Source organism: Heteronotia binoei, chromosome 21 (genome assembly GCF_032191835.1).
Source record: "Heteronotia binoei isolate CCM8104 ecotype False Entrance Well chromosome 21, APGP_CSIRO_Hbin_v1, whole genome shotgun sequence".
Taxonomy (NCBI): domain Eukaryota; kingdom Metazoa; phylum Chordata; class Lepidosauria; order Squamata; family Gekkonidae; genus Heteronotia; species Heteronotia binoei.
In genome coordinates, this window is record NC_083243.1 from 141,189,246 (window position 1) to 141,212,709 (window position 23,464).

The window sequence follows — 23,464 nt, forward strand, 5'->3', positions numbered from 1 at the left end:
TCCAGGACATTAAGTCACTAACCTAAGAGTAGCAGTTCTTTTACAAAAGAATTTCAAAGGAAGATTAGAAAGAGAGACAGATAATGCAACTGATAATGAAGCTCAAGACAATGCATCCTCCTGAACTGAGACCTAGGTTTCAGCTCTCATTACCAATGCCTGCTATTGTCATTTGGCATCTGAAAGCACTTCACTCTCTGAGATGGACTCACATAAATTCTAGCTGTATCTGAAGAAGTGAGAAGTGAAAGGTCATGCCCTGCCATGATTTTTGTTAGTTGTTAAGGTGCTACTGGACTTTTGCTCCCTTCCACCAACAAAGATTGCAAGCTGTGCTGTTAAGTTTCTCCCCTCCCTCCCATCTTCTATCCTCCCATCCCTCCTTCCCTTCCACTAAGAAAAATTGCAAATTGTGCTATTAGATTTCTTCCCTCCCCCATCTATTAGAACTGGAAAGGAGGATCTCTCTCTCTGGCTCTTTCACTCCCCCCTCCCTTTCTCTCTCTGAAGACACAAAGAAGCTTATATCTGGAATAAAACTTTGTTGGTCTTAATGCTCCCCAGGACTCCAACACTCTCTCTCTCCTCCCCCCCCCCCCCGCTCTTTCCTTCCCCCTCACTGCCTCCCCAAAAGAGGAGGATAGAGAGGAGCACTTAGCCAATTGAGAGAAGGGAGGCTTGGCTTTCTCTCTCCTCTACAAAGTAGGAAGCAGAAAGCAGGAGAGGAGAGGAGAGAGCTAGGCAAAAGTGAGCTGCGATGCAGGAAACAGTTGTAAGCCAGTTGTTTGCGAACATGATAGAAGCCCTGCAAGGGCCAGTTCCATTCTGCAAACCATATGCTTGACACCCCTGCGCTAACCATTTTTTAAGTTAAAAGACTGACATGCTGGGACTGAAAGAAGTCCACTTCTAATCCTAGGTATCTACATATACTTAAATATAGCTGACACCTCAAAAAGGACATAAATCTTAGTAATTTACCATATATTAGGGGGTGGGGTGGGGAATTAGAGCAGTGATACTTATTCAGTAGCTCAGGAGCAACATGTGGCTCTTCTGAGCACCAATCCCAATGTGGCACCAACCCCAGGAAAGTGGACAAAGGCAGTGTCCAGTAGGATCTGTGGTGTGCAACTTAGTTTCTCCAGCTAAATGGATATTTAATACACAGAAAATACAGAGTACACAATTATTGAATTTAAAATACAATTTAAAAGCATGTACAAGCATCAGTTATAGAAGCTGAATGTCAACTTTAATTGTGGTTGTGTAGAACAGTCCATGCCTGCTCCTAAAGGAACGCAGCTCACATATGAGCAAACTCCTGCAGAGCTGGGAAACAATAAACATCAACCCCCAACTTTGGCTTTCCAATGACAGTGATAATGTATTTAAAGATACAGACAACCACGGACATAATAGCAATCAAGTAATAAGTGATTAACTGATAATATTTGACTGACATGCCAACTACTCTGCAGCCAGTATCACAGAACACACTGCTCACAAGACATCACTCCAACCCACAGTATATAAGTTCAAATATTTAGTGATATTCTTACAAACATATTAACATTTTCTAGTGAAGAGGCTATGCATCCAGTAGAATGTTTTCTGGAAAATATGATATTCAGCAGCCAAGCTCTTTAAACCACGGTTGTTTGTAGGAAATCATGCAGCCACAACAAAGAAGCATAAGTGTATACTACCAGATGATGCAAAAACTCTAAACTGGCATTATGAAAAGCAGAAGCACATATGTTTTCTTAAGTGCAGAGCACAAGCAGCACAAACACATCCCTGACTACTTTCTTGGATTTTTAACATAATTTTATTAAAAGCTTTCAGTGAACTGCAAAGGGACTCTCAAAACCTTGCTTCAAGTTGTTGTGGACAGAGGCTGAATAACAGAAACCAAGCTTACTATTTTTAAAAAAACATACAGACTCAAGTTTCAAAGCTACATCTGTTAGAGCTATGTTAAGAATTAAAACCCAAAACACATGCTTAGAGCATTTTACTTACTCATGCTCATGTTAAGCACTACAGTTTCATGCCATTACTGAAGTTGAGCTATAATTTTTAAATATTTACTTCAGCCATCTACCTGTGAAAATTTCTTCTTCATTTCATCAAAGATGCTTTGTCTGCATCTCCAAAGCATATCCTAAGATATATAAAAACAAAAAGCAGTAAAAATTGTACTACCTTGAAGTAAAGAGTAAGGATCTGGTAAGAAGTGAATCTTGCTTTAAATGCTGTAATATATGCCCATAATATATGTTTGAAGGCACATAAAATCCTAGTTTCCATATCTGTTGATTGAGGGTCATGTACTACAGATATACGTCAACCCATGGATCAGTAACGACTTGGTGCTTGCACCGGGGATTTTTTTTTTTTTAACTTCAGATGACCCGAACACAAAACATCACTGAACTAATAAAAGCACATTCTTTCTAACTTTCAGATACAGAATACAGATGATACAGAATTCTTTCTCACTTTCAGATACAGGGAAAGGAGGGACTGCTATAATGAGGAATTTACAGAAGCTAAATTTTGAGATTTCTTAACGTAAGTTTTCCTTTGTAATTTTATGGCTGCACTTACTTTCAAGAACAACTATAGTGTAGCTCACTTTTGAATTACAATACAAAATCAGTATTATCCATTACCTTCCTATCCATTCTCCACCTTGGTAGAATGGCTAAGGATCATTAGTAGCAAGCAGCACTGGGAAGGCAATTTCCAACCTACAACTCTCAACATGGAAAATCTTTGAACCCTTAATTCCTCCTGAGGTTTGTGCTGGGAAAGGGACTTTGCTGCTGCTTCCTCTTTTTTCATCCACCAATTCAGCCTTTTATCTTATTTCAGTTCTCCATTACCAGTGGTGATGAGTGTATGATCTAACTCCACCTCCCTACCCTTTTCTATTAGAACACAAAACTGAGTAGCATACACAAGAAGTGAGCAGTGACTCCATAATAAAGCAGTGACTCACAAAAGACTATAAAGTTTGTTAGTCTTAAAGGTGCTACTGCTCTTTTTTAGTACACATAAACCATTTTACAATCCTGCCTACCCCTCTTTAATTCTTTTTGACCTAACTGAAAAAGAACTTTTTATAAATCTTTCCTACCTAGTCACCTGGGAATGAATTAAACTGCCTTGATATACCTAAGGTCAGTGTTTCTTCTGATTGGCAGCAATTCTCCAGGATCTCAGGTGGAGTCTTCCAAATTACCCAATATCTAATCTTTTAATTGGAGATGCAGTGTACTTAACCTGGGACCTTCTGTACACAAGGCAAATGTTTCACCATTAAGCCACAGTCCTGTCCCCGAGCAACTCGTAATGATATATGTTTCCTGGGAAAATCTGAGTCAGGAAATTTTCTGGAAAACTATGCGATGCTCTAAAAATTGATCTGATTTAGTGTATTTGTTTGACTTACTCCCTAGGGCACACTGTCCCTCAAGAGGCATACAAAAGCTTCTCATATTTAGTAAACAGAACAAAAAATGTAACCTATATAAGTTTCCCAATAGCACATTTGAAGTGAAATATTTCACTGGGAAAACTAAATTAAGCACATGCTACAGTTTAAATACAGAAGCCCCATGGCGCAGAGAAAGCTGCAGTATTGCAGCCCAAGCTCTGCTCTGGACCTGAGTTCGATCCTGGCGGAAGCTGGGTTCAGGTAGCAAACTCAAATTTGACTCAGCCTTCCATCCTTCTGAGGTCAGTAAAATGAGTACCCAGCTTGCTGGGGGTAAAGTGTAGAAGACTGGGGAAGGCAATGGCAAACCACCCCATAAAAAGTCTGCTGTGAAAACATCATGATGCAACGTCACCCCAGAGTCGGAAATGACTGGTGCTTGCACAGGGGACTACCTTTACCTTTATAGTTTAAATGTTATATTCAAACACATTCAGACATTTGTGGAAAACATTTTACTGGAATACTAAAAGTGTATTTTTTTTTTTACATAGCATGTACTTCTTTTGTTTACTTTTAAGGGAAAAATGAAATATAGAACTGAACATACTATTTTTAGGATACCCAAAAAGCTGGGCCAGGGACGCAATAGCAGCAGCCACAGGAGGATCAGGATACAGGAGTACTGGTAAGCATCCTGGCTTATTCTTCTATCCAACCTTCAGAGCTTTCTTCTCCCACACCTTTCATTTCTTTTTAACTCTTCTTCTGCAATTCTTTTGCAAAGCGAGGATGGAAGTACTGTATTTGATTCAACCTCAGTCATTTTGGGTTTGTCTCCACCTCCTGTGACTACACCTAGAGTATGACTGGGTCTGGGTCAGGATGGCCTGTGTACATATGCCTTGAATGTGGACAGTGCCAATGGGTCCACCTATCAGTGGTACCAGCAATGTATCTATAACTCCATCAGGTAGACTGCAATTTTTTTTTACAATTTTTTTTTTTTTGCTTGCTGGGCGGGGGGGGGGGGAAGACCACTCTGCCTTTGTCTTCCAAACAAGCTTTGTAAATAGACTATTTACTAAGCTTCTTTAAAAGACAATCTATTCAATCTATTCCTCAAGGATTTGGCTCCAGCATTAACAGAAGAAGACTGCCATTCCCCAAAACTGGGGTCTCTGCATGTAGCCATCTTGTTAGACGCGGACAACACAGTGCTCCCTTCTCATATAAGGGTTGGGCTGAGATGACTGTTGAATAGATGTCTTAGTTTTTTTCAAGAAAACAAACTGCATCTGAACTATGAAAAATCTAAGATATAAAAAGTCTCGTAAAATCCACAAATGTTTATTTGACGGGAAAGAAATAGAACAGGTCAGGCATTTTAAATACCTACAGTATGTCACAGAAGTGAGTACACCCCCACACATTTTGTAAATATTTAAGTATATCTTTTCATGTGACAACACTGAAGAAATGACACTTGGCTACAATGTAAAGTAGTGAGTCTATAGCTTGTATAACAGTGTAAATGTGCTGTCCCCTCAAAATTACGCAACACACAGCTTCTTTAGCAAGGCGGTGGTTGTTTTGGAGGTGTGTTTGGGATCATTATCATGTTGGAATACTGCCCTGCAGCCCAGTCTCCAAAGGGAGGGGATCATGCTCTGCTTCAGTATGCCACAGTATATACTGGCATTCATGGTTCCCTCAATGAACTGTAACTCCCAGCTGATTCTAAGTTACTTGAAGAGCGCGCTGAAGGAGGCTTCTCCCCCCCCATTAACTTCCAGAAGTGAGGGAAGGGCGAAACTCCTCCTCCTCCAGTCTGCTCTTCAAACAACTTAGAATCAGCCCGGGCCCTTTCCAGGTGGGTAGGGCTGACTGAGTCTCATCGCTCCTCTGATTGCATGGGCCGGGGAGGGGGGGCCGAGCATGGCGCAGCACTGGGGAAGGGAGGGGATGAGCTGAGCCTTGTTGTGTGGAGGGGGATGGACTGCGGTGCTATGTTGCAGCAATGCAGGAGGGCAGGGAGTGGCGACCCAGTTGCTATCAGACCATGGACCCATACCGGTCCACATCTTCTACCTTTGTTATGAGGGCCAGATCTGTCATAAATGAGACCTTGTTGGGCCAGGCCATGTGTGTCATAAAATGTAATGCCAAGTAGCAGAGATAAACTTTATAAAGGACACAAACACAATTAAAGATTTATTTTTTAAAAAAACTTAAAACATGCTTAAACATTAGTACTCGTTGGTCTTAAACAGGGGTGTCGAACTCATGAGGGCCAGGTCTGACATAAATGAGACCTTGTTGGGCCAGATTATGTTGGGCTGGGCCATGTGTGTACCAATTTAAGATCAGGTAGCAGAGATATAAACTTTATAAAGGACAAAGATAAACACAATTCCCCCCCCCTTAAAAAACCGTAAAACATGCTTAAAACGTTAGCATTTGTTGGTCCTAAAGGTGCTTTCTTTGTATCTCTCCCATAGGGTCCAGGGAACTGGGCAAAGGAAGATCTGGCTCTTTCCTTTCTTCCCCAGGGGACCAGGAGGGGGAGGAACTTCAGCCAATAGAAGGAAGAGAGGCTTGGCTCAGTTGCTCTGCTAAGCAATTGAGACAGCCTGGCAAAGCAAGCTCTGCCTTCCCCCCTTCCTCCCCAAGGGAGGAGCGTCAGCCAATGGAGAAAATAGAGGTTTTGCTCTGTAACTCCTGTGTGATTGAGCAAGCCTGGCAAAACAAGAGAGGAGGGAGAAGGAAGCATATGACAGCCAGTTGCTCAGGGGCCTGATAGGAGCCCTCCGGAGGCCTGATTTGGCCCCTGGGCTGCATGTTTGACACCCCTGGTCTTAAAGATGCTTTCTTTGGATCTCTCCCATGAGATCCAGGGAATCAGGCAAAGGAAACTCTGTCTCTTTCCTTCTTTCCCCAGGGGACAAGGAGGAGGAGGAGCCTCAGTGAGTAGAAGGAAGAGAGGCTTGGTTCAGTAGTTGTGCTTTGCAATTGAGAGATTCTGGGAAAGCAAGCTCTCTCTCTCTCCTTTCCTCTCCAGGGGAGAAGCCTAAGTCAACAGAGAAAATAGAGGGTTTGTTCTGTAGCTCCTACACAATTTAGCAAGCTTGCAAAGCAAGGTGTGATGCAGAAGGAAGCAAGAGAGAAGGAGAAGGAAGCAGATGATAGCCAGTTGCTTGAGGGGCTGATAAAAGTCCTCCAAGGGCCTGATTCAGCCCCCAGGCCAAATGTTTGACACCACTGTACTACCAGCTGCCTCAATATCATTTTTGCAGCCTCACAACTTCTTCAGCCACTGCCTGTGGCAGCCTCCCAGCTATTATTTCAGGGGAACTTGATGCAGATACTGAGGGAGCCCCCAGGGTAATCTGTAGTGAAACCTGTGTGCCCACAACACCTCTGGATGTAGGGCTTGGTTGATTTGGGAGTGCTGAGCCAATGTTGCAGGCAATGTTCCCTCTAAGCTGGAGTCTTGTGAGCAAAAATTCAACTTTGTGAGCTATTGGCATTAACGTTGTGAGCTACTGCATAGATTATTGTGCTCTGGGGTCATCCTTCCTGAGCCAAGACAAAAATGTGTGAGCTGGAGGCTAAAAATCTGTGAGCTAGTTCACACTAACTCAGCTTAGAGGAACACTGGTCACAGACCTCTGCAGAGTCAGGGAGCATTGTCCTCAGAAAGAGAGCAGCAGGAGGAGATTGGTTTTGTACCCCCCTCTTTGCTAGCCAAAGGAGTCTCAGAGCAGCTTACAATCTCCTTTCCCTTCCCCTCCCTACAATAGACACCCTGTGAGGTAGGTGGGGCTGAGAGAGCTCTTCCAGAACTGCTCTTGAGTGGAACAGCCGTGAGAGAACTTGTGGCTGTCCCAAGGTCACATCAGCAGTAGTATGTGGAGGAGTGGGGAATCAAACCCATTTCTCTCAGATAAAAGCTTATGCACTTAATCACTACACCAAACTGGATCTCAGAAAGGTTGTCTTCCCTAAGCTTTGCAGGCAGATGGCCTTTGCACTCTCTGTTCCATTTCTCCAACTCTTATTCCCTACCTGGAATCCCACCCTGCCAAACTCCAATACTAGAAATAAACGCATCTGGAAGAGGAAGTATGGAGGCACTTGTCCCCATCCTTGTTTTAAATGTAACTTGAGCAGAGACATATTTGAAGATATTACCACAGTCTCAAGTAGTTTAGGTACTCTCCCTACAAAGGACACAGTCAATGGTCAGCTGTTAAGTAGATATGCAAGTATAATCACAAACAGAAAACAGAAAATGTGGAATATACTATTAGCTCAACTGAGTTCTCTGTAGGGAGAATGCTTCTACTACAGAATTCTTACATACTACATTTCTATTACTAGCAAAGTTCTCCAGCTCATATCGTATGAAACAAGATTTTATGACTTGCATATGCAAGGCATCATTGTTTCCCATCAGACCTAGAGATGGGACAATTCAGGGGGAAAAAACCGAGGTAGGAGATTGAGAACTATTTAGGCTTTTCTCATGTTCTTGAGGGGAGGGAAGACTTGGGAGACACATACAATACTTATACAAAAAAAATTCTCTTCTGGAATGAGAGAAAGACAATAGTTTGCTCACTCAAAATGTGCAGTGTGAAAATCTTAATGTAAGACAATTTACACATGATAATTATGTGTAATTATATACCATATTTATATACCATAAATAATATACCATAATTATTTAGTACATTTTTATTCCACCTTTCCTCCAAGAAGCTCAGAATGCATATGGCTCTCTTTAGAGGTAGAGGTAGTCCCCTGTGCAAGCACCAGTCGTTTTTGACTCTGGGGTGATGTTGCTTTCACAACGTTTTCACGGCAGACTTTTTACGGGGTGGTTTGCCATTGCCTTCCCCAGTCATCTACACTTTCCTCCCAGCAAGCTGGGTACTCATTTTACCGACCTTGGAAGGATGGAAGGCTGAGTCAACCTCGAGCCGGCTACCTGAACCAGCTTCTGCTGGGATCAAACTCAGGTCATGAGCAGAGGGCTCCAACTGCAGTACTGCAGGTTTACCACTCCGTGCCACAGGGCTCATGGCTCCCTTTCCTCTTCCTCTATTTTGTCATCACTACAATTTGTGAGGCAAATTAGTCTTAGACAAAATTGTCTGACCCAAAGTTTCCCATGAGCAGAGATCTAAAGCATGGGTCTCCTCAGGCTCAGCATCTAACATATATGACATGGGAACCAATACACTGTAGTGGTTAGAATGTCAAACAATGGCTGAGGCCCAGGTTGGAATCCTTATTCTGCTTTGGAAGCCTGCTAGGTTGGTTACCTTGAACCAGTCACACACTGCCAGTTTAACTTATTTCACTGGTTGTTTTTGAGGATATTTATTTACTTCATTTACACATCACCTTTCTTCCCCATGAGGACCCAAAGATGCTTACAGCATTCTCTTATCCTTCATTTTATCCTCACAACAACCCAGTGAGGTAGGTTAGGCTGGGAGCATGTGACTGGCTCAAATAGTATACTTTTATATGCTAAATTATAAATTATGCATTTTATTTTGTTAAAGCAGTAAGTATAAGCCCATTCATCAAATAATACTCCAGAACTACCACCTAAGTGGAAACCTATATACAGAATTCCAGCCGAGATACACTAATAAAGAAAAATGTGCACAGTGAGATCTTTCCTTTTTTTAACAGCATATGCAGCACATCAGAAATGGTTTCTAATATTTAGGAGGCTGCTGGATGCAGTGTGGAAGTACTTCTTCACCCAAAGGGTGATTAACACACTGAATTCACTGGAGGTGAAGGAGGTGGAGGAGGTGGCGGCTACAAGCATAGACAGCTTCAAGAGTGGATTGGATAAGCATATAGAGCAGAGGTCCATCAGCAGTTATTAAGCCACAGCATATTGATGGGACACTCTGTCTGGGGCAGTGATGTTCTGTATTCTTGGTGCTTGTGGGGGGGGGGGTACACAGTGGGAGGGCTTCTAGTGTCCTGGCCTTGGGTCAGCCATAGTTGTCCTTGAAAGGGCAGCTTCTGGGAGAGCTCTCTCAGCCCCACCTACCTCACAGGGTGTCTGTTGTGGGGGGAAAAGATAAAGGAGCTTATGAGCTGCTCTGAGATTCTGACTGGAAGGCAGAATATAAATCCAATGAATTATTATTATTACTACTACTACTACATTGTAATATGTAATGAAATAATTGTACAATTCACGGCCTGGTTGCTAACAGGCTACGGACCAGTACCGGTTCACAGCCCGGGGGTTTGGGACCCCTGCTCTAAGCTGAGTTAGTGTAAGCTAGCTCACAGTTTTATAGCCTCCAGCTCACACTTTTTTGTCTTAGCTCAGGAAAAATGGCCCCAGAGCAAACTAATTAATGCAGCAGCTCACAAAGTAGAATTTTTGCTCACAAGACTCCACAGCTTAGAGTATTGTTCCCAACTACAACTGGGCTTCAGGGGTAGGGAATGTTGGCTCTCCAGATGTTTTTTGCCTACAATTCCCATCAGCCCCAGTAATTGGCCATGCTGGCTGGGGCTGATGGGAGTTGTAGGCAAAAACAAACATATGGAGAGCCAACATTCCCTACCCCTATAATAGGAGCTTTAACAAGTTCGGAATACTTAGACGCCCGATACCATCATGCTGCCCCATTCCTGGTCGGAATGTTTTTTGACAGGATGTTTTGTGACAAGCACAATACCCAGGAGCCATAACCAAAGTACTGACTGCTTCTCACATCAACCTTTATTAGTCACTTTGTTTCAAGGTCAGGCTCCAGTTTTCTGCTTGGACAAACACTATCAGTGATCTTAGGCCAGGGGTGGGGAACCTTTTTTCTGCCAAGGGCCATATGGATATTTATAACATCATTCGCAGGCCATAAAAAATTATCAACTTAAAAAACAGTGCTCCGCTGAGGGAGAATGATTCAGGCCAGCAAAATTAATGCAAATAATTGTTTTTCTATTTGAAATAATGTGAGGAGAGCCTAATCTGGAATACACACACATACATACCCCCGACCCACCACCCTAGGCAAATTAATACGTCTGGGATAATCAAGTGCAAACTGAACTGTGACAGTAACTTTTCCAGGCCTTGCACCAGGGACGCTGTCACATGGCTCCGTTAGGTCCAGCAATCCCCGGGGGCCATACCAAGTGACCTCGAGGGCTATATACGGCCCTCGGGACGGAGGTTCCCCACCTGTCTTAGGCACTGCCCCCATTTCTCCATTGACATTTGATGAAGAGGATGAAGTCTCCCTGTTTCTGCACCTCCCCAAACCTGACAGCCGAAACTAACTTCATTTCATATCCAGTTCTGCTCTTCTTCTTCAGCCCAGTATTCCTTGCAAAAGGAATTATTTCTTTACAATTTCCCAAACAAAGCATCTTTACTAACAACTATGGTTGCCAACAGGCCTGGAGAAAGATGCCCTGTCCCTTTACTAATATGGGAATAGGCAGTGGAAGATTTTTGTAACACAAAGGTAGAGAACATCCCTGGTGTTTGGTGCAGATCAATCAGTGACAAGAACCAATGAAAAAGTTGGCAACTCTACTAACACCATCACTCATAGCAATAGTTTCACTGCTCTTAGTCCCTGTTCAATGTTGCTTGGGCAAAACTGGATGGATTTGAACATCTTCTCCCCTAATGTCTAAAGCTACACTCATCCAAGCCATAGTGAATTTACAGTCTGCTAAGGAAAATCAACAATTTGTTTTAATTTACCATATAGGGTAAATTAAAACATAGGGTCTGGCCTAGGAGCCCTGTCGGAAGGTAACTCTTACATCCTATATGTGTTGTGCATTTTTTGCTCCTGCAAACCTTTCACAAGTAGTCTTGAGAGACAGTATGACAGAAGAGTTATCAGGGATGTACAAGATAACAGAACTAATTTTGAAATGGATTGCAGCAGTATGGCTGGTGGGAGAGTTGAGGAAGTGATGTGTAAAGTCTGTGGCAAGTTCATATTCTTACCTGAGGGTAACAGCAATTACATTTGCAGCCCTACTGGAAGAGAAGATACAGGAACTTGGGGCCTGCTTGTCCACACTCCAATTTCTAAGAGAAGGTGAAGATTTCATGCACAGAATGCATAAAGTGCTCTTGGAAAGGGCATCAGTTGGAGGAGGGAAAGGTAACTCAGCAAATGGAGGATCACCTAACACACCGGGGGGGGGGGGGGGGGTCATGGAAGAATTTAACCCTCAGAACCAGAAAAATCAGGAGACATTCTGAGCCTCTGTTGGTAAGCAACTGGTTCCAAGATCTCCCCATGGAGACTAATTCTGAACCACTGAAACAAGGGTAAGTTCCTCAGCCTCCATGAAGCTTGAAGGAAATTTCTCAGGCCCCCATGGACAACAGAACTCGAGCTTCTGCTCCGCAAAATAGAAGTCATGTGTTGGTAATTGGGGATCCCGTTCTGAGAGGGATAGAAGCTAACATGTGATAATCAGACTTGTCTCAAGAGGTATGCACGCATCCAGAATGTGACAGAAAGGATAGGGAAACTCATCAAGCCCACAGATTATTATCCATGTGGGAAAAAATGATACTGCCTGGAACAGCCCAGAACATGTTAAAAGAGACTAGGGGGCTCTGGGTAAGAAGGTGAAGGAGCTGGGAGTACTGGTTGTGTTTTTGTCGGTTCTTCCTGTTGAAGGCCATGGCTTAGGAAGGAGAATAAAAATACTGCAAATAAATGACTGGCTACATAGACGGTATTATCAGGAAAGGTTTGTTTTTTTGGATAATGGCTCACGCTTTCGTGATGAAGCTCTTCTATTGGGTGATAATTTGCACCTCACCAGGGTAGGAAAAACTGAGTTTGGTAAGAGCATTACAAACCTAACAAGGAGGGCCTTAAATTAAATCATGTGAGGGAGCAAGACAAAATTCAAAGCCTAGTATGATGCCAATGACTGAAGAAAACGCTAAAGTTTTGCGGGAAGTGGCACATATGCTAGGTAACATTAACTCACAGGTAAGTACAGAAATGAAAACCTCAAGATACATAAAACATGGAGTGCACAGAGTATGGGAAACAAGCAGGAGCAACTAGAAGTCCTAATACAGGAAAGGGGACTATGACCTAACAGGCATTAGCGAAACTTGGTGGGATGACGCTCACAATTGGAATATTAGGATTATGGGATACAACGTCTTTAAAAGGGACAGACAACAAATAAGGGTGGAAAAGTAGCATTATATGTAAAGGAGGTATACTTGTGAGGAAATATATGAATCTGAGCATGGCAGTTCAATTGAGAGTCTCTGGGTAAAAATAAAAGGAGTAAGAAATAACAGTGATATTATGATGGGGGTCTGCTGTAGACCACCAAGCCAAGCAGAGGACTTGGATGTGGTGCTCCTAGAACAGATTAACATTCTCAAAGAGAAGGGACATGGTGTTCATGGGAGATTTCAATTACCCAGATATTTCTTGGAAGTCCAACACTGCTAAAAAAGGTTGAATAAATTCCTGACTTGACTTGCTGACAACTTCACTTTCCAGAAAGTGGAGCGGGAAACAAAGGGATCAGCTATCATGGACCTGAGTCTCACCGACAGGCAAGAACTGGATGACAAGGCGAAAGCAGTGGGCTCCCTGGGTAGTAGTGATCATGTAATTTGAGGATTTAGACACTTAGGGAAGGGAAAAGCTGAACGTAGTCAAATATATAGGTCAGACTCCAGGAAAGGAAATTTTGACAAACTTAAAAGTTATGTTGGGTAGAATCTCATGGTCAGAAATAAAGGGCTCATACTCCACAATCAGGTCTGTTTTCGGGACTTTAGGATATTACCTGGTCAAAAAAAGGGACTAAAACAGAGACCTCATAAAAAAACTATGGGAACAGAAATGTCACTCAAAGGAATGTGTGTGGGGTTTTTTTTAAAAAAACTTTCCAGTAAGCTGATTAAGCTCAAATAAAAAAACCTTTTAAAACTCCTTTCAATGCATATTAACTCTTTAAGTTGCATTTTCAGCTTGTGTTTCAATTTTAACTCAGCTTTTAAGTTCATCAATTATTTTAACCATATTAAATAATCAAAAGTAAGAGTTTTTATTTGACCCGGGATGGGGTATGGCTAATTTTTATTTATACTCAATTATACAGAAATATACAGAGTACTTTTATACCTCTAATTGTTATAATTTCTTCGATCCTTTTTACTAGTTTACTTTTCTTTCTTGACAGACCTCTCAAAATGAAGATGTTAAAGATGCTCCCCCCCATTGTCTTTGCTTGTATGTATGTTTCTTTATCAGCCTTGTTCTCTTTTAAAACTTTATATCCTTCCAATAGCTCATGAGCTACTTGCAGTTCTTCAAAGCTTTTTCTTTTCAGCACAGACGTAATACATGATGTTTGCTCAAGGAGTTTGTCATCTGCATTTTTCTGGACTTTTTCTTTTCATAACCAAATTTTTCTTCATATCATCAAAAGCCTTTTCCCCATTTCTTTCTACTCTTAAAGTTTTTTCTTATGCTCTTTATCTTCTTGAAGTCTCTTTTCTTTCAGGTTGGTTTCTTCTAAGTCAGGGGTGGCCAAACTGTGGCTTGGGAGCCATGTGGCTCTTTCACACACATTGTGTGGCTCTTGAATCCCCCCACCACCCCATTACCTGGCTTGGAGAAGGCATTTAAATCACTTCTCCAAACCAAGCCAGCTAGCAGCTTGGAGAATGCTTTTAAAGTTAAAGTCTATCTATCAGGCAGTCTGTAGGGACATCAAAAGGCATAAATCTTGCCACTTTCAGAAGTTTTGCTTCACTGCTGGTAGTTTTGCAACTTTTCAGATTAAAAAAAGCCATATCATGAAGGACAGAATCTCTCTGTATGTTGAATTTCTCCTGAAAGTATCTCCCAGATGCAATGAAGTGTTTCTGAACTTTTGACTTGAAGCTGAGGGCTTTTACTTCCTTAACTTTTTTTTAACTCACATTTCATGGCCATGATCAGTTCTACAGAAATGGAGACATCTTTATCATCTTAAGCAGGGGTGTCAAACTCATTTGTTATGACATAACTCATTTGTTATCTGACATAAATGAGACTTTAGTGGGCCAGGCCACGTTGGGCCAGGCCATTTGAGTACCTGTTTAAGATCAGGTAGCAGGGATATGAACTTTATAAAGAACACAAACACAATTAAATATTATTTTTTTAAAAAAACCTTAAAATAAAACATGCTTAAAACATTAGTACTCATTGGTCTTAAAGGTGCTTTCTTTGTATTTTTCCCATGGGATCCAGGGAACTGGGCAAAGGAAGCTCTGACTCTTTCATTCCTTCCCCAGGGGCGAAGGGGAGTGAGGTGTCTCAGCCAATAGAAAAAAGAGACTTGACTCAGTAGCTCTGCTGCGCAATTGAGAGAGTCTGGCAAAGCAAGCTCTGCCTCCACTCCGTTCTCCCCAAGGGAGGAGCCTCAGCCAATGGAGAAAATATGCTCTGTATCCCCTGTGCAATTGAGCAAGCCTCGCAAAGCAAGCTGTTATGCAGAAGGAAGCAAGAGAGGGGAGAAGGACACATCTGACCTAATTTTTAAAAAAAGATCTTCTCCAAGCACAGCAGGACCATCTCCTCCAGTATGTCCCTAGAAGAGCATTACATTCCTTGAACAGCAATTTTCTGGTGATCTCTGACCTCAATGATGTCTGACTGTTTGGTGTAGAGAGCCAGTTTGGTGTAGTGGTTAAGTGTGCGGACTCTTATCTGGGGGAACTGGGTTGGATTCCCCACTCCTCCACTTGCAGCTGCTGCAATGGCCTTGGGTCAGCCATAGCTTTCATAGGAGTTTGTCCTTGAAAGGGCAACTGCTGTAAGAGCTCTCTCAGCCCCACCTACCTCACAGGGTGTCTGTTGTGGGGGGGAGGAAGGTAAAGGAGATTGTGACTGCTCTGAGACGCTGAGATTCAGAGTATAGGGCGGGATAAAAATCCAGTATCATCATCTTCTTCAACCAGGGCCAGGACCTTTTTGGTCCTGGGCCCAACTTTGTGGAACTCTCTGCTGAACATCATCATGGTCTTGCAGGATCTTATACAATTCCACAGAGCCTCTAAGGCAGAGATGTTCTGCCAGGCTTTTGGCTGAGGACAGCAACAATTTCCATTCTGGCTGACACCCACTACTCCTCTCTAGGCTTCTCTGTTCCTCCCCACCCCCACCTCCCACACAGTGGCCGCAGAATATGAAATTGTAAAAATTCGGCATCTGGCCTTTTGGATTTATTGTATTACTATTGTTTATTTATATTATTTTATGGTCTTGATGTCTTTATTAAATGATGTTCACCGTCCAAAGCCCTGCAGTAGCAGGGATTGGTTGATCCATAAATTTAATCTAATAAATAAATAATAACAAAAACAGATTGATATCCCTCAAAAATATTAAACATATTTATAGACAGAACTCTTGGCCCTTCAGTAACCTAACAGTCCCAGGATGGACAAAACATAAGAAGTGGCCAAAGAAGACCCTACAGGAAAGGGGAAAAAGGACAGCCACCAAAAGAAAATGGAAGAAATGCCAACCAAAGAGGAAAGACTCAAGAGCGCAAAACCCCCCCAAACCCAACCACCTACTTAACAAGGGGAAAGGGCCCTGAACAGGCAGTTTAATGTCATGCTCAGGACAGAATGCTGAAGCTTAACAATTTTTAAAGCCATAGGGCTGGAATTGCTGCAACCTGCCTAAAAATTAAACTGATGATAAAAATTTACATAAATTATTTTTAAAAATTCATATACCCATGTTAATGGACTTTAGGGACTCAGGATTTTTTTAAAAAGAACTTTTACAGACTTTGTTTCAGTTTAGGTACTTTTAGAGACTTCAGGGACCAAGTATGAGTACTGGAAATACTTAAGGATAAGGGAGTTTAAGACGGCTGGGAGTTTCTTAAAAGTAAAATATTGAAAGCACAACAACAAACAATTCCTGTGAGAAGGAAAAAATTGGAAGAATCTAAAAAAGTCAAGGTGGCTCCATAAATAGCTTTCTAAAGACCTGAGAAATAAAAAAGACTCATTTATTGAAATGGAAGGAGGGCCTGATAACCAAGAATGAATATAAACAAATAACCAGTATTTGTAGAAAGCTGGAAAAGCTAAAGCTCAGTATCAGCTTAGGTTAGCAAGAGATGCTAAAAACAAAAAAGCGTTCGTTCTTATGTTCTCATCCTGTATCCTGACTCTTTCTGTCATATTTGCTACACCTCCCAATTTAATATTATCTGCAGAATTAATAAGTATCCCCGCATTCCTTCATCCAAATTGTTTATAAAGATATTACACAAAACAGGTCCCAGGCAGATCCAGGTCCCAGGACAGATTCTTGAGGCACTCCACCACATTTTACCACCTTGTCAAAAAGAATATTATGTGGAACCTTATTAAAAGCCTTACTGAAATCAAGATAAACTATATTGACAGCATTCTCCTAATCCAGCAAGGTAGTAACTTTCTCAAAAAATGAGATAAGATTAGTCTGACATGACTTGTTCTTGACAAACCCATGCTGGCTCTTAGTGATCACAGCTGTCCTTTCTAAATACTCAAAGACTGACTGATGATTTGTTCTAAATTTTTTTCCAGGTATAGTTGTCAAGCTGGCAAGCTGGTTGTTACCTGGATCCTCTTTTCCCCCCTTCTTGGAAGAATGGGGACATTTGCCCACCTCCAGTCTTCTAGCACCTCACCTGTTCTCCAAGAATTCTCAAAAATAATGGCCAGGGGCTCAGAAATTACATCTGCAGGTTCTTTTAGTACCCTTGGATGCAATTCATCTGGCCTCAAGGACTTAGTTTCATTCAGAGAAACTAGGTGTTTATGTACTACCCCTATGCCAATAGGTTGCAACTCCCTTCATCATGTGTTCTGTTTTCACCATGCTGAGCACAGTTTCCCTCACAAGAGAAGACCAGGTAAAAGTAGGAACTGAACAGTTCTGTCCTCTTTTCATCAGCCTTTACAATTTCATCTTCCTGTACTTGAAATGGGCCCATCATGTCTTTGCTTTTTCTTACTTTGAACATAAGAAAAGAACCCTTTTATGTTTTTAGCATCTCTTGCTAACCTAAGCTGATACTGAGCTTTAGCTTTTCTAACTCTCTTTCTACAAATACTGGTTATTTGTTTATATTCATCCTTGGTTATCAGGCCCTCCTTCCATTTCATAAATGAGTCTTTTTTATTTCCCAAGTCTTTATAGAAAGCTAAAAAGGCAAATGCAATTCTGGGCTGTATCAACAGAAGTATGAGGCCCAGATCACATGGTATCGCTTTGCTCTGGTAAGACCTCACCCAGTTTAGGGCACCACAATTTAAGAAGGATACAGACAAGCTGGAGGAGGGCAACGAAGATGGTGAGTTGTCTCGAGACCAAGTCCTACAAAGAAAGGCTGAAAAAGCTGGGTATGTTTAGCCTGGAAAGGAGACAATCATATTCAAGTACTCAAAGGTCCATCATATAGAGGATGGTGTGAACTTGTTTTCTGTTGCCCCAGAACCAGTGGGTTGAAATTAAATCAGAAGAATTTTCTATTGCCCCAGAACCAGTGGGTTGAAATTAAATCAGAAGAATTTTCAACTAAACATTAGGAAGAACTTCTTGACTGAGTGGTTCCTCAGTAGAACAGGCTTCCTTGGGAGGTGGCAAGCTCTCATTTGGAAGTTTTTAAACAGAGGCTAGATGGCTGCCTGGCAGAAATGCTAATTCTATGAACTTAGGCAGATAATGAGGAGGACAGGAAAGGTTGCATCAGGGCTTAGTTCTTGATCCCTTGCTTATATGCCCAGGGAATGCCATTCACACTTTGGGGTCAGGCAGCAATTTTTCTCCAGGCCAGTTTGTCCAGAGATCCTAAAAGATTTTTCCCATCTTCCAGGTGGGGAACTGGTGTAACTGGGGGAGTGGGGTGGTATTTGTGAATTTCCTGCATTGTGCAGGGGGTTGGACTAGATGATCCTGAAGATCCCTCCTAACTCTATGATTCTATATGGAGAAGTAACTGCTCAGTGTTTTACACATATTCTGAACTACTACACAAGGAATAATTGCAATTGAACTATTAAATAAAAGCACTTCTAGGTGTTAGAAGTTGTTTTAGGTTGCTTTCAGGAGGATTCTGACTGCAATACCAATGACTGTACATAAAAATATAAATGCAACAAAAAAATTTGTGCAACAGAACTCAAGTATTTACATAATATTATTTGGATAACACATAACTAAATTATCCTGCTTATAAAGGACTCAAAAATCCCAAATGGTAGATCACATCTACAAATTTCATTGTGATGCCTAATATTATCAGCAATGATTTTACTGTAGTGTCACACAGTGATCATCAGAAATCCAAAGTTTATTTATAATTTCAAATCAGAATGTTTTGCTGTATGCCATAGACATGTAACGTTGTTGTCACTGCTTGTTTATGTTAACTTGTTTATTTCAATTATATCCCACTTATCACCCAAACGGCCTTATACCATTCTCCTCTTCCGTTTTATTCTTACAACAACCCAGTGGCATAGTTCAGGTTGAGAGAATATGACTGACCCAAGGTCACCCAGGAATCTTCTATGGCAGAACTGAGATTTGAACCCAGGCCTCCCAATTTCTAGTCCAAATCACTATACCACACTGACTCTCAACTTTACACCATTTAGTGGTGAAAGATAAATTTATTTCTTAACATTCTAATATTCAATTAAATGGAACTTTTGAAGCAGCAATGACATTATTAGAAATCAGGAAGAAGTTCAGTTAGAATCAAAGCAAAGTCTCCAATAGATAGGTTGGGAACTACTGGTAGCTTGTGCGTCCTCTAAAAGATCCACAAAAAGATCACAAAAGCTTTTAAAAATAATTTATTTCATCACATTTTTTTCTGTGCTGCTTAGCTAACAGCATTTAATTTCTGATGCTCTTCCATCCATGTTCTGCTTCTTGCTAATGTGCTGGAGGACAGGGGAATAGTTTGAGATATTTTCATTATTCAGAGGTAATGCTGGGAACCCCTGGGTTAGAGCAGGGGTGTCAAATGTGTGGCCCAGGGGCCAAATCAGGCCCCCCAGATAGTTCCTAAATGGAAAGGTAGAGGAATAGTGGAATTTGGCAGCACAATTTTAGAAATAAAACATCAAGAAAAAGCACAAGGATCACAGCAGAAACTAAAAATAAAAACTAAACATTTTAAATGCTCTGAGCCTAGGAAAACATGAAATGGCTGGGTATTGCAAGCTTCTCCCCCCTAAAAGCTTAATTTTCCACGAAGGTCTCTGGGCTCAGATAGACTTCTCCAAGAGTAGTCTATCTGAGCACAGAGACCTTAATGAAAAATCCATTTCACATTTTCTTTACAGTTTTACAAACCCAGAAGAGCTTCTTGCTGAAACAGACCAAAACAAGGCAAAAGGAGCTGGGAACTTTAGCATCCTAGGAGCTTCAAATGGTGAGGACAGGAAGGGGAGGGGGAGCTGTGGGCCTGATTATGAAGATATGAAGCTGCCTTATACTGAATCAGACCCTGGGTCCATCAAAGTCAGTATTGTCTTCGCAGACTGGCAGCGGCTCTCCAGGGTCTCAAGCTGAGGTTTTTCACACCTATTTGCCTGGACCCTTTTTTGGAGATGCCGGGGACTGAACCTGGGACCTTCTGCTTCCCAAGCAGATGCTGTACCACTGAGCCACCGTCCCTCCCCAACGCCCTGGGTGGGCCGATTGTGGCCTGAAGGCTGTAAGTTTGACACCCCTGATCATGAAATCATTGCAATTCCTATACACCACGGATAAGCAAATGCTAGAATACAATTCAAAAACAGAAAATACTGAGGATACAATTATTTTTTAAAAGCACAATTTGCAAATACTGTTAAATGAAATATGCTTTTCCAAATGCCTCTACAATGGCATTTGGAAAGACATTTCAGGAAGTGTCCTAAAGACATTAAAAAATCCTTCAGGGATTTAAGGGAGGAGGGACCATAGCAATGAAAGTGACTTTCAATCAGTACTAATGTACTAATACAGCATTTTTTCAATTTTTCAAAAAATGTCTGGGGTTTTTCCCTGGGGAAAATATTTTGCACATGTTTTCAAAATTTCTGGTAATTTTACATCTCTATACATTACAGATTAAGACATAATGACAACTTGCAGAATGGCAGGCTATATTATAAAATAGGAAGCAGTCAACACAAAGGGAGATTTTCAGAAACTTTATTCAGATATATCATACAAACACACCTTTCCTTTAATTGCAAAATTTTACAAAGAAAAACACTGCCAACCTGTTCCTAGCTTTCATAAACTTTTCTTCTAGCAATTCCAGCAGCTCATTTCAGAACATTCAAATTTCTTAAGAGTCCAAAAAAGTCATTATTTTGAAAGCCAATGGTTCTCATACTATCTAGAGAAACTCTGGGGTCCCTTGGAAAGGTATAAGTGCTTTCTCAATTAGAACATAACAGCAGCAAGAAAACGGCACCTGAAAGACAATTCTGCCTATCATTATCTTCCCATACAACACACAGGTATATTTTATGATGAACTCTCAGTTCACAGGTGAGACCTGGTAGGCTCAAACACAGCACCACATGAACTCCTAGAGTACCTCAAATTTCTGCAACACACAGGTTTCCAAGATGGGTAAACTGATGTGGAAAATGTTCCTTTAAACATAGAACATTTTTTTGGGGGGGGGGGGGAGAATCACCAACTTAGACAGAGACTATATTGTCTACTTATTTAAACACAGCTCCTAACTAAGAAACAACCCATCACTTCAGTATAACTTGTAACTTTTCACCCCATACCTACCATGCAAATCTTTTAATACAGCAAGGCTCAAGTATTTCCCAAACCTACACTAAAAATCCAGAGGAACAATCATGTTGTTGGTTGCAGCATAAATACAAAAAAGTCTTGTGACACCTTAACAATTAAACATGTTAGTGTACTAAGTGCCACAAGATTCCTGTTTACACATACATGATCAGTAAACATAACCCAGTAAACATAACAGGACTTACTTAAGAATGTAAGAGCCTTCCTGAATCAGATCAGAGGCCCATCCCGTTCAGTATCCTGTCCCCCACAGTAGCCAAACAGTTCGTCTGGAGGGCCAATGACAGGGCATAGAGACCAAGGCCTGCCCTTGATGTTGCCTCCTGACTCTGGGATTCAGAGGTTTACTGCCTCTGAACATGGACGTTCCCCTCAGTCAGCATGGCTAGTAGCCACTAATAGGCCTGTCCTCCGTGAATCTGTCCAATCCCCCTTTAAAGATGTTTGTAGGAACTTCTGAGTATACCTACACAGAATTAGTGACTACAACCCACCCTCAAACACATTTACTAAAAAAAAGCCCCTTTAAATTCAGTACGTTTTATTCCCTAGTAAAATGCTTTACGACTGCATCTTTACGGCCTCAAGTGAACCTTGTACCCCAATTTATTTACATCAACGCAAGATTAATTTTTTTTAAATTCACTGTAATTCGCCGGAAAAGTTTTAAGCGTCATCATGGTCAGGTAGAAAAGGCTTTTCCGCAGGAGGAAAAAGTCTTCCTTTGACGTTTCTTCTCCACTGGCTTTTCACAACGACCGCCTTCCTCCCGCTTTCCCGCGACGTCCCGTCAAGCAGTTTTGATAGTCCTCTCTTCCCAAGGCCCCTCCGCCAGCCCCGACTCCCTCCCTCTGTCAGTGCACATCCACACGCGCGATCGACAGGCACGCAACTCAACATCACGTTAGCCTCCACGGCGCCAGGCAAAGCCAGGCCTCCTCCTTTCACCCACCCAGCGCCCCGGGCCCTCATCTCGCAGCCTCCTCGTCCGCGTCTGAGGCGCTAGGCCCGGCCTCCTTACTCACCTCTTTGGGGACCAGCTGGTTCTCCTCGCTGGGCACCATAGCCAGCGGCGGCAGCCTAGGGCCCACGGCAGGCTCTAGCGAGGAGTCGTCGTCAGCAAGAGGAGCCTCCAGAGGAGGGCAGGCGGCGCAGGCGGCTCATCATTATCTTCTCCGTTCCTTCCCCCGCCTCCTTGCTCTTGCTGCGTGCGTGCCTCTCTCTCCCGGACTGCTTCCCCCTCCGCTCAGGAAGGGAAGGATCAGCTCCTCAGCTCCCTCCCTTCGCCAGCGCCAATCTATGGCAAAATGGCCGACAACAAGGCTCTCGCGAGACTCCGCCAGCCAGACTCGAGTCCTTTCTGCAGACTCGAGGATCCCTCCCCTCCCCTTGCTGAAGAGGACCTGGGAAAAGTCGCAGCGTAGGGCTCAAGCTCCGGTCCGCGGCTCTGCGGGGACTGTAAGCTTCTAGTTCGGGAACCCTTTCTGTCCACAAACCGCACCCTACCGGCTGCACAGAATGTCTTTCTCTCTTGGAGTAGGAGGAATGATAATAAAGACAAATTGTCCTTTCTAAGAAAATCATCAGTCGCCCTCTCTCAAAGTCCCAGGCACTTTCGTTTTCAGTCGATCTGCTCTTGTTAAGCAACGTTGCATGGTGTTTCCCTTCTTTGAAGGTGCAAACCTATGCTTGTTTACTTGGGAGTAAGCTGCATTGAACACAATGAGAATTTCCACCTTAACATCGTGGCCTGAACAATCTGCCTTCTAGACTACGCTTGACATTTTAATTTTGTAACCTCCAACTTGCTGATGAGCTCTGGTGAGAGCTGCAAAACTTGCACAATGCTGTATATCAGTTTGGTTAGCCCTAATAAAAGGTATTGCATGGATTTCCTGGTTTTGGGATTCTGCATGAACCAGTATGGCTGTACAACTTTTTCTAGTAAACGTGTGGTAAATAAGATCAATTGCACCTCTGGAATTCTTTCACCCTTCAAATCTGATTAACTAAAGTTAGAGCACAGTGCTATCACTTTCCTGGAAATAATCCCCACTGAATACACCTGAGGACTCTAAGTAGGATTCCAAGTACATAGATCTGCAACCCTAAATAAGTCTAC

General features: G+C 42.2%; 1 protein-coding gene across 4 annotated transcripts in view; it reads right to left on the reverse strand.

Moving 5' to 3' along the window:
- USP47 (ubiquitin specific peptidase 47) overlaps positions 1-22,675 on the reverse strand; it is a 103,899-nt gene extending 81,224 nt beyond the window's left edge. For 2 of the 4 annotated variants that reach the window (XM_060263030.1, XM_060263029.1), the window contains exons 1-2: positions 22,368-22,516; positions 2,108-2,167 (exon numbers count right to left, since the gene is read on the reverse strand). In XM_060263030.1, the coding sequence (XP_060119013.1) occupies positions 2,108-2,167; positions 22,368-22,406 (99 nt within the window). In that variant the 5' untranslated portion in view covers positions 22,407-22,516. Of the gene's footprint in view, positions 1-2,107; positions 2,168-22,367 lie in introns of all 4 variants that reach the window. The other 2 variants (XM_060263031.1, XM_060263032.1) reach the window with 2 other exon arrangements.
- Between the last annotated feature and the right edge of the window lie 789 nt (positions 22,676-23,464).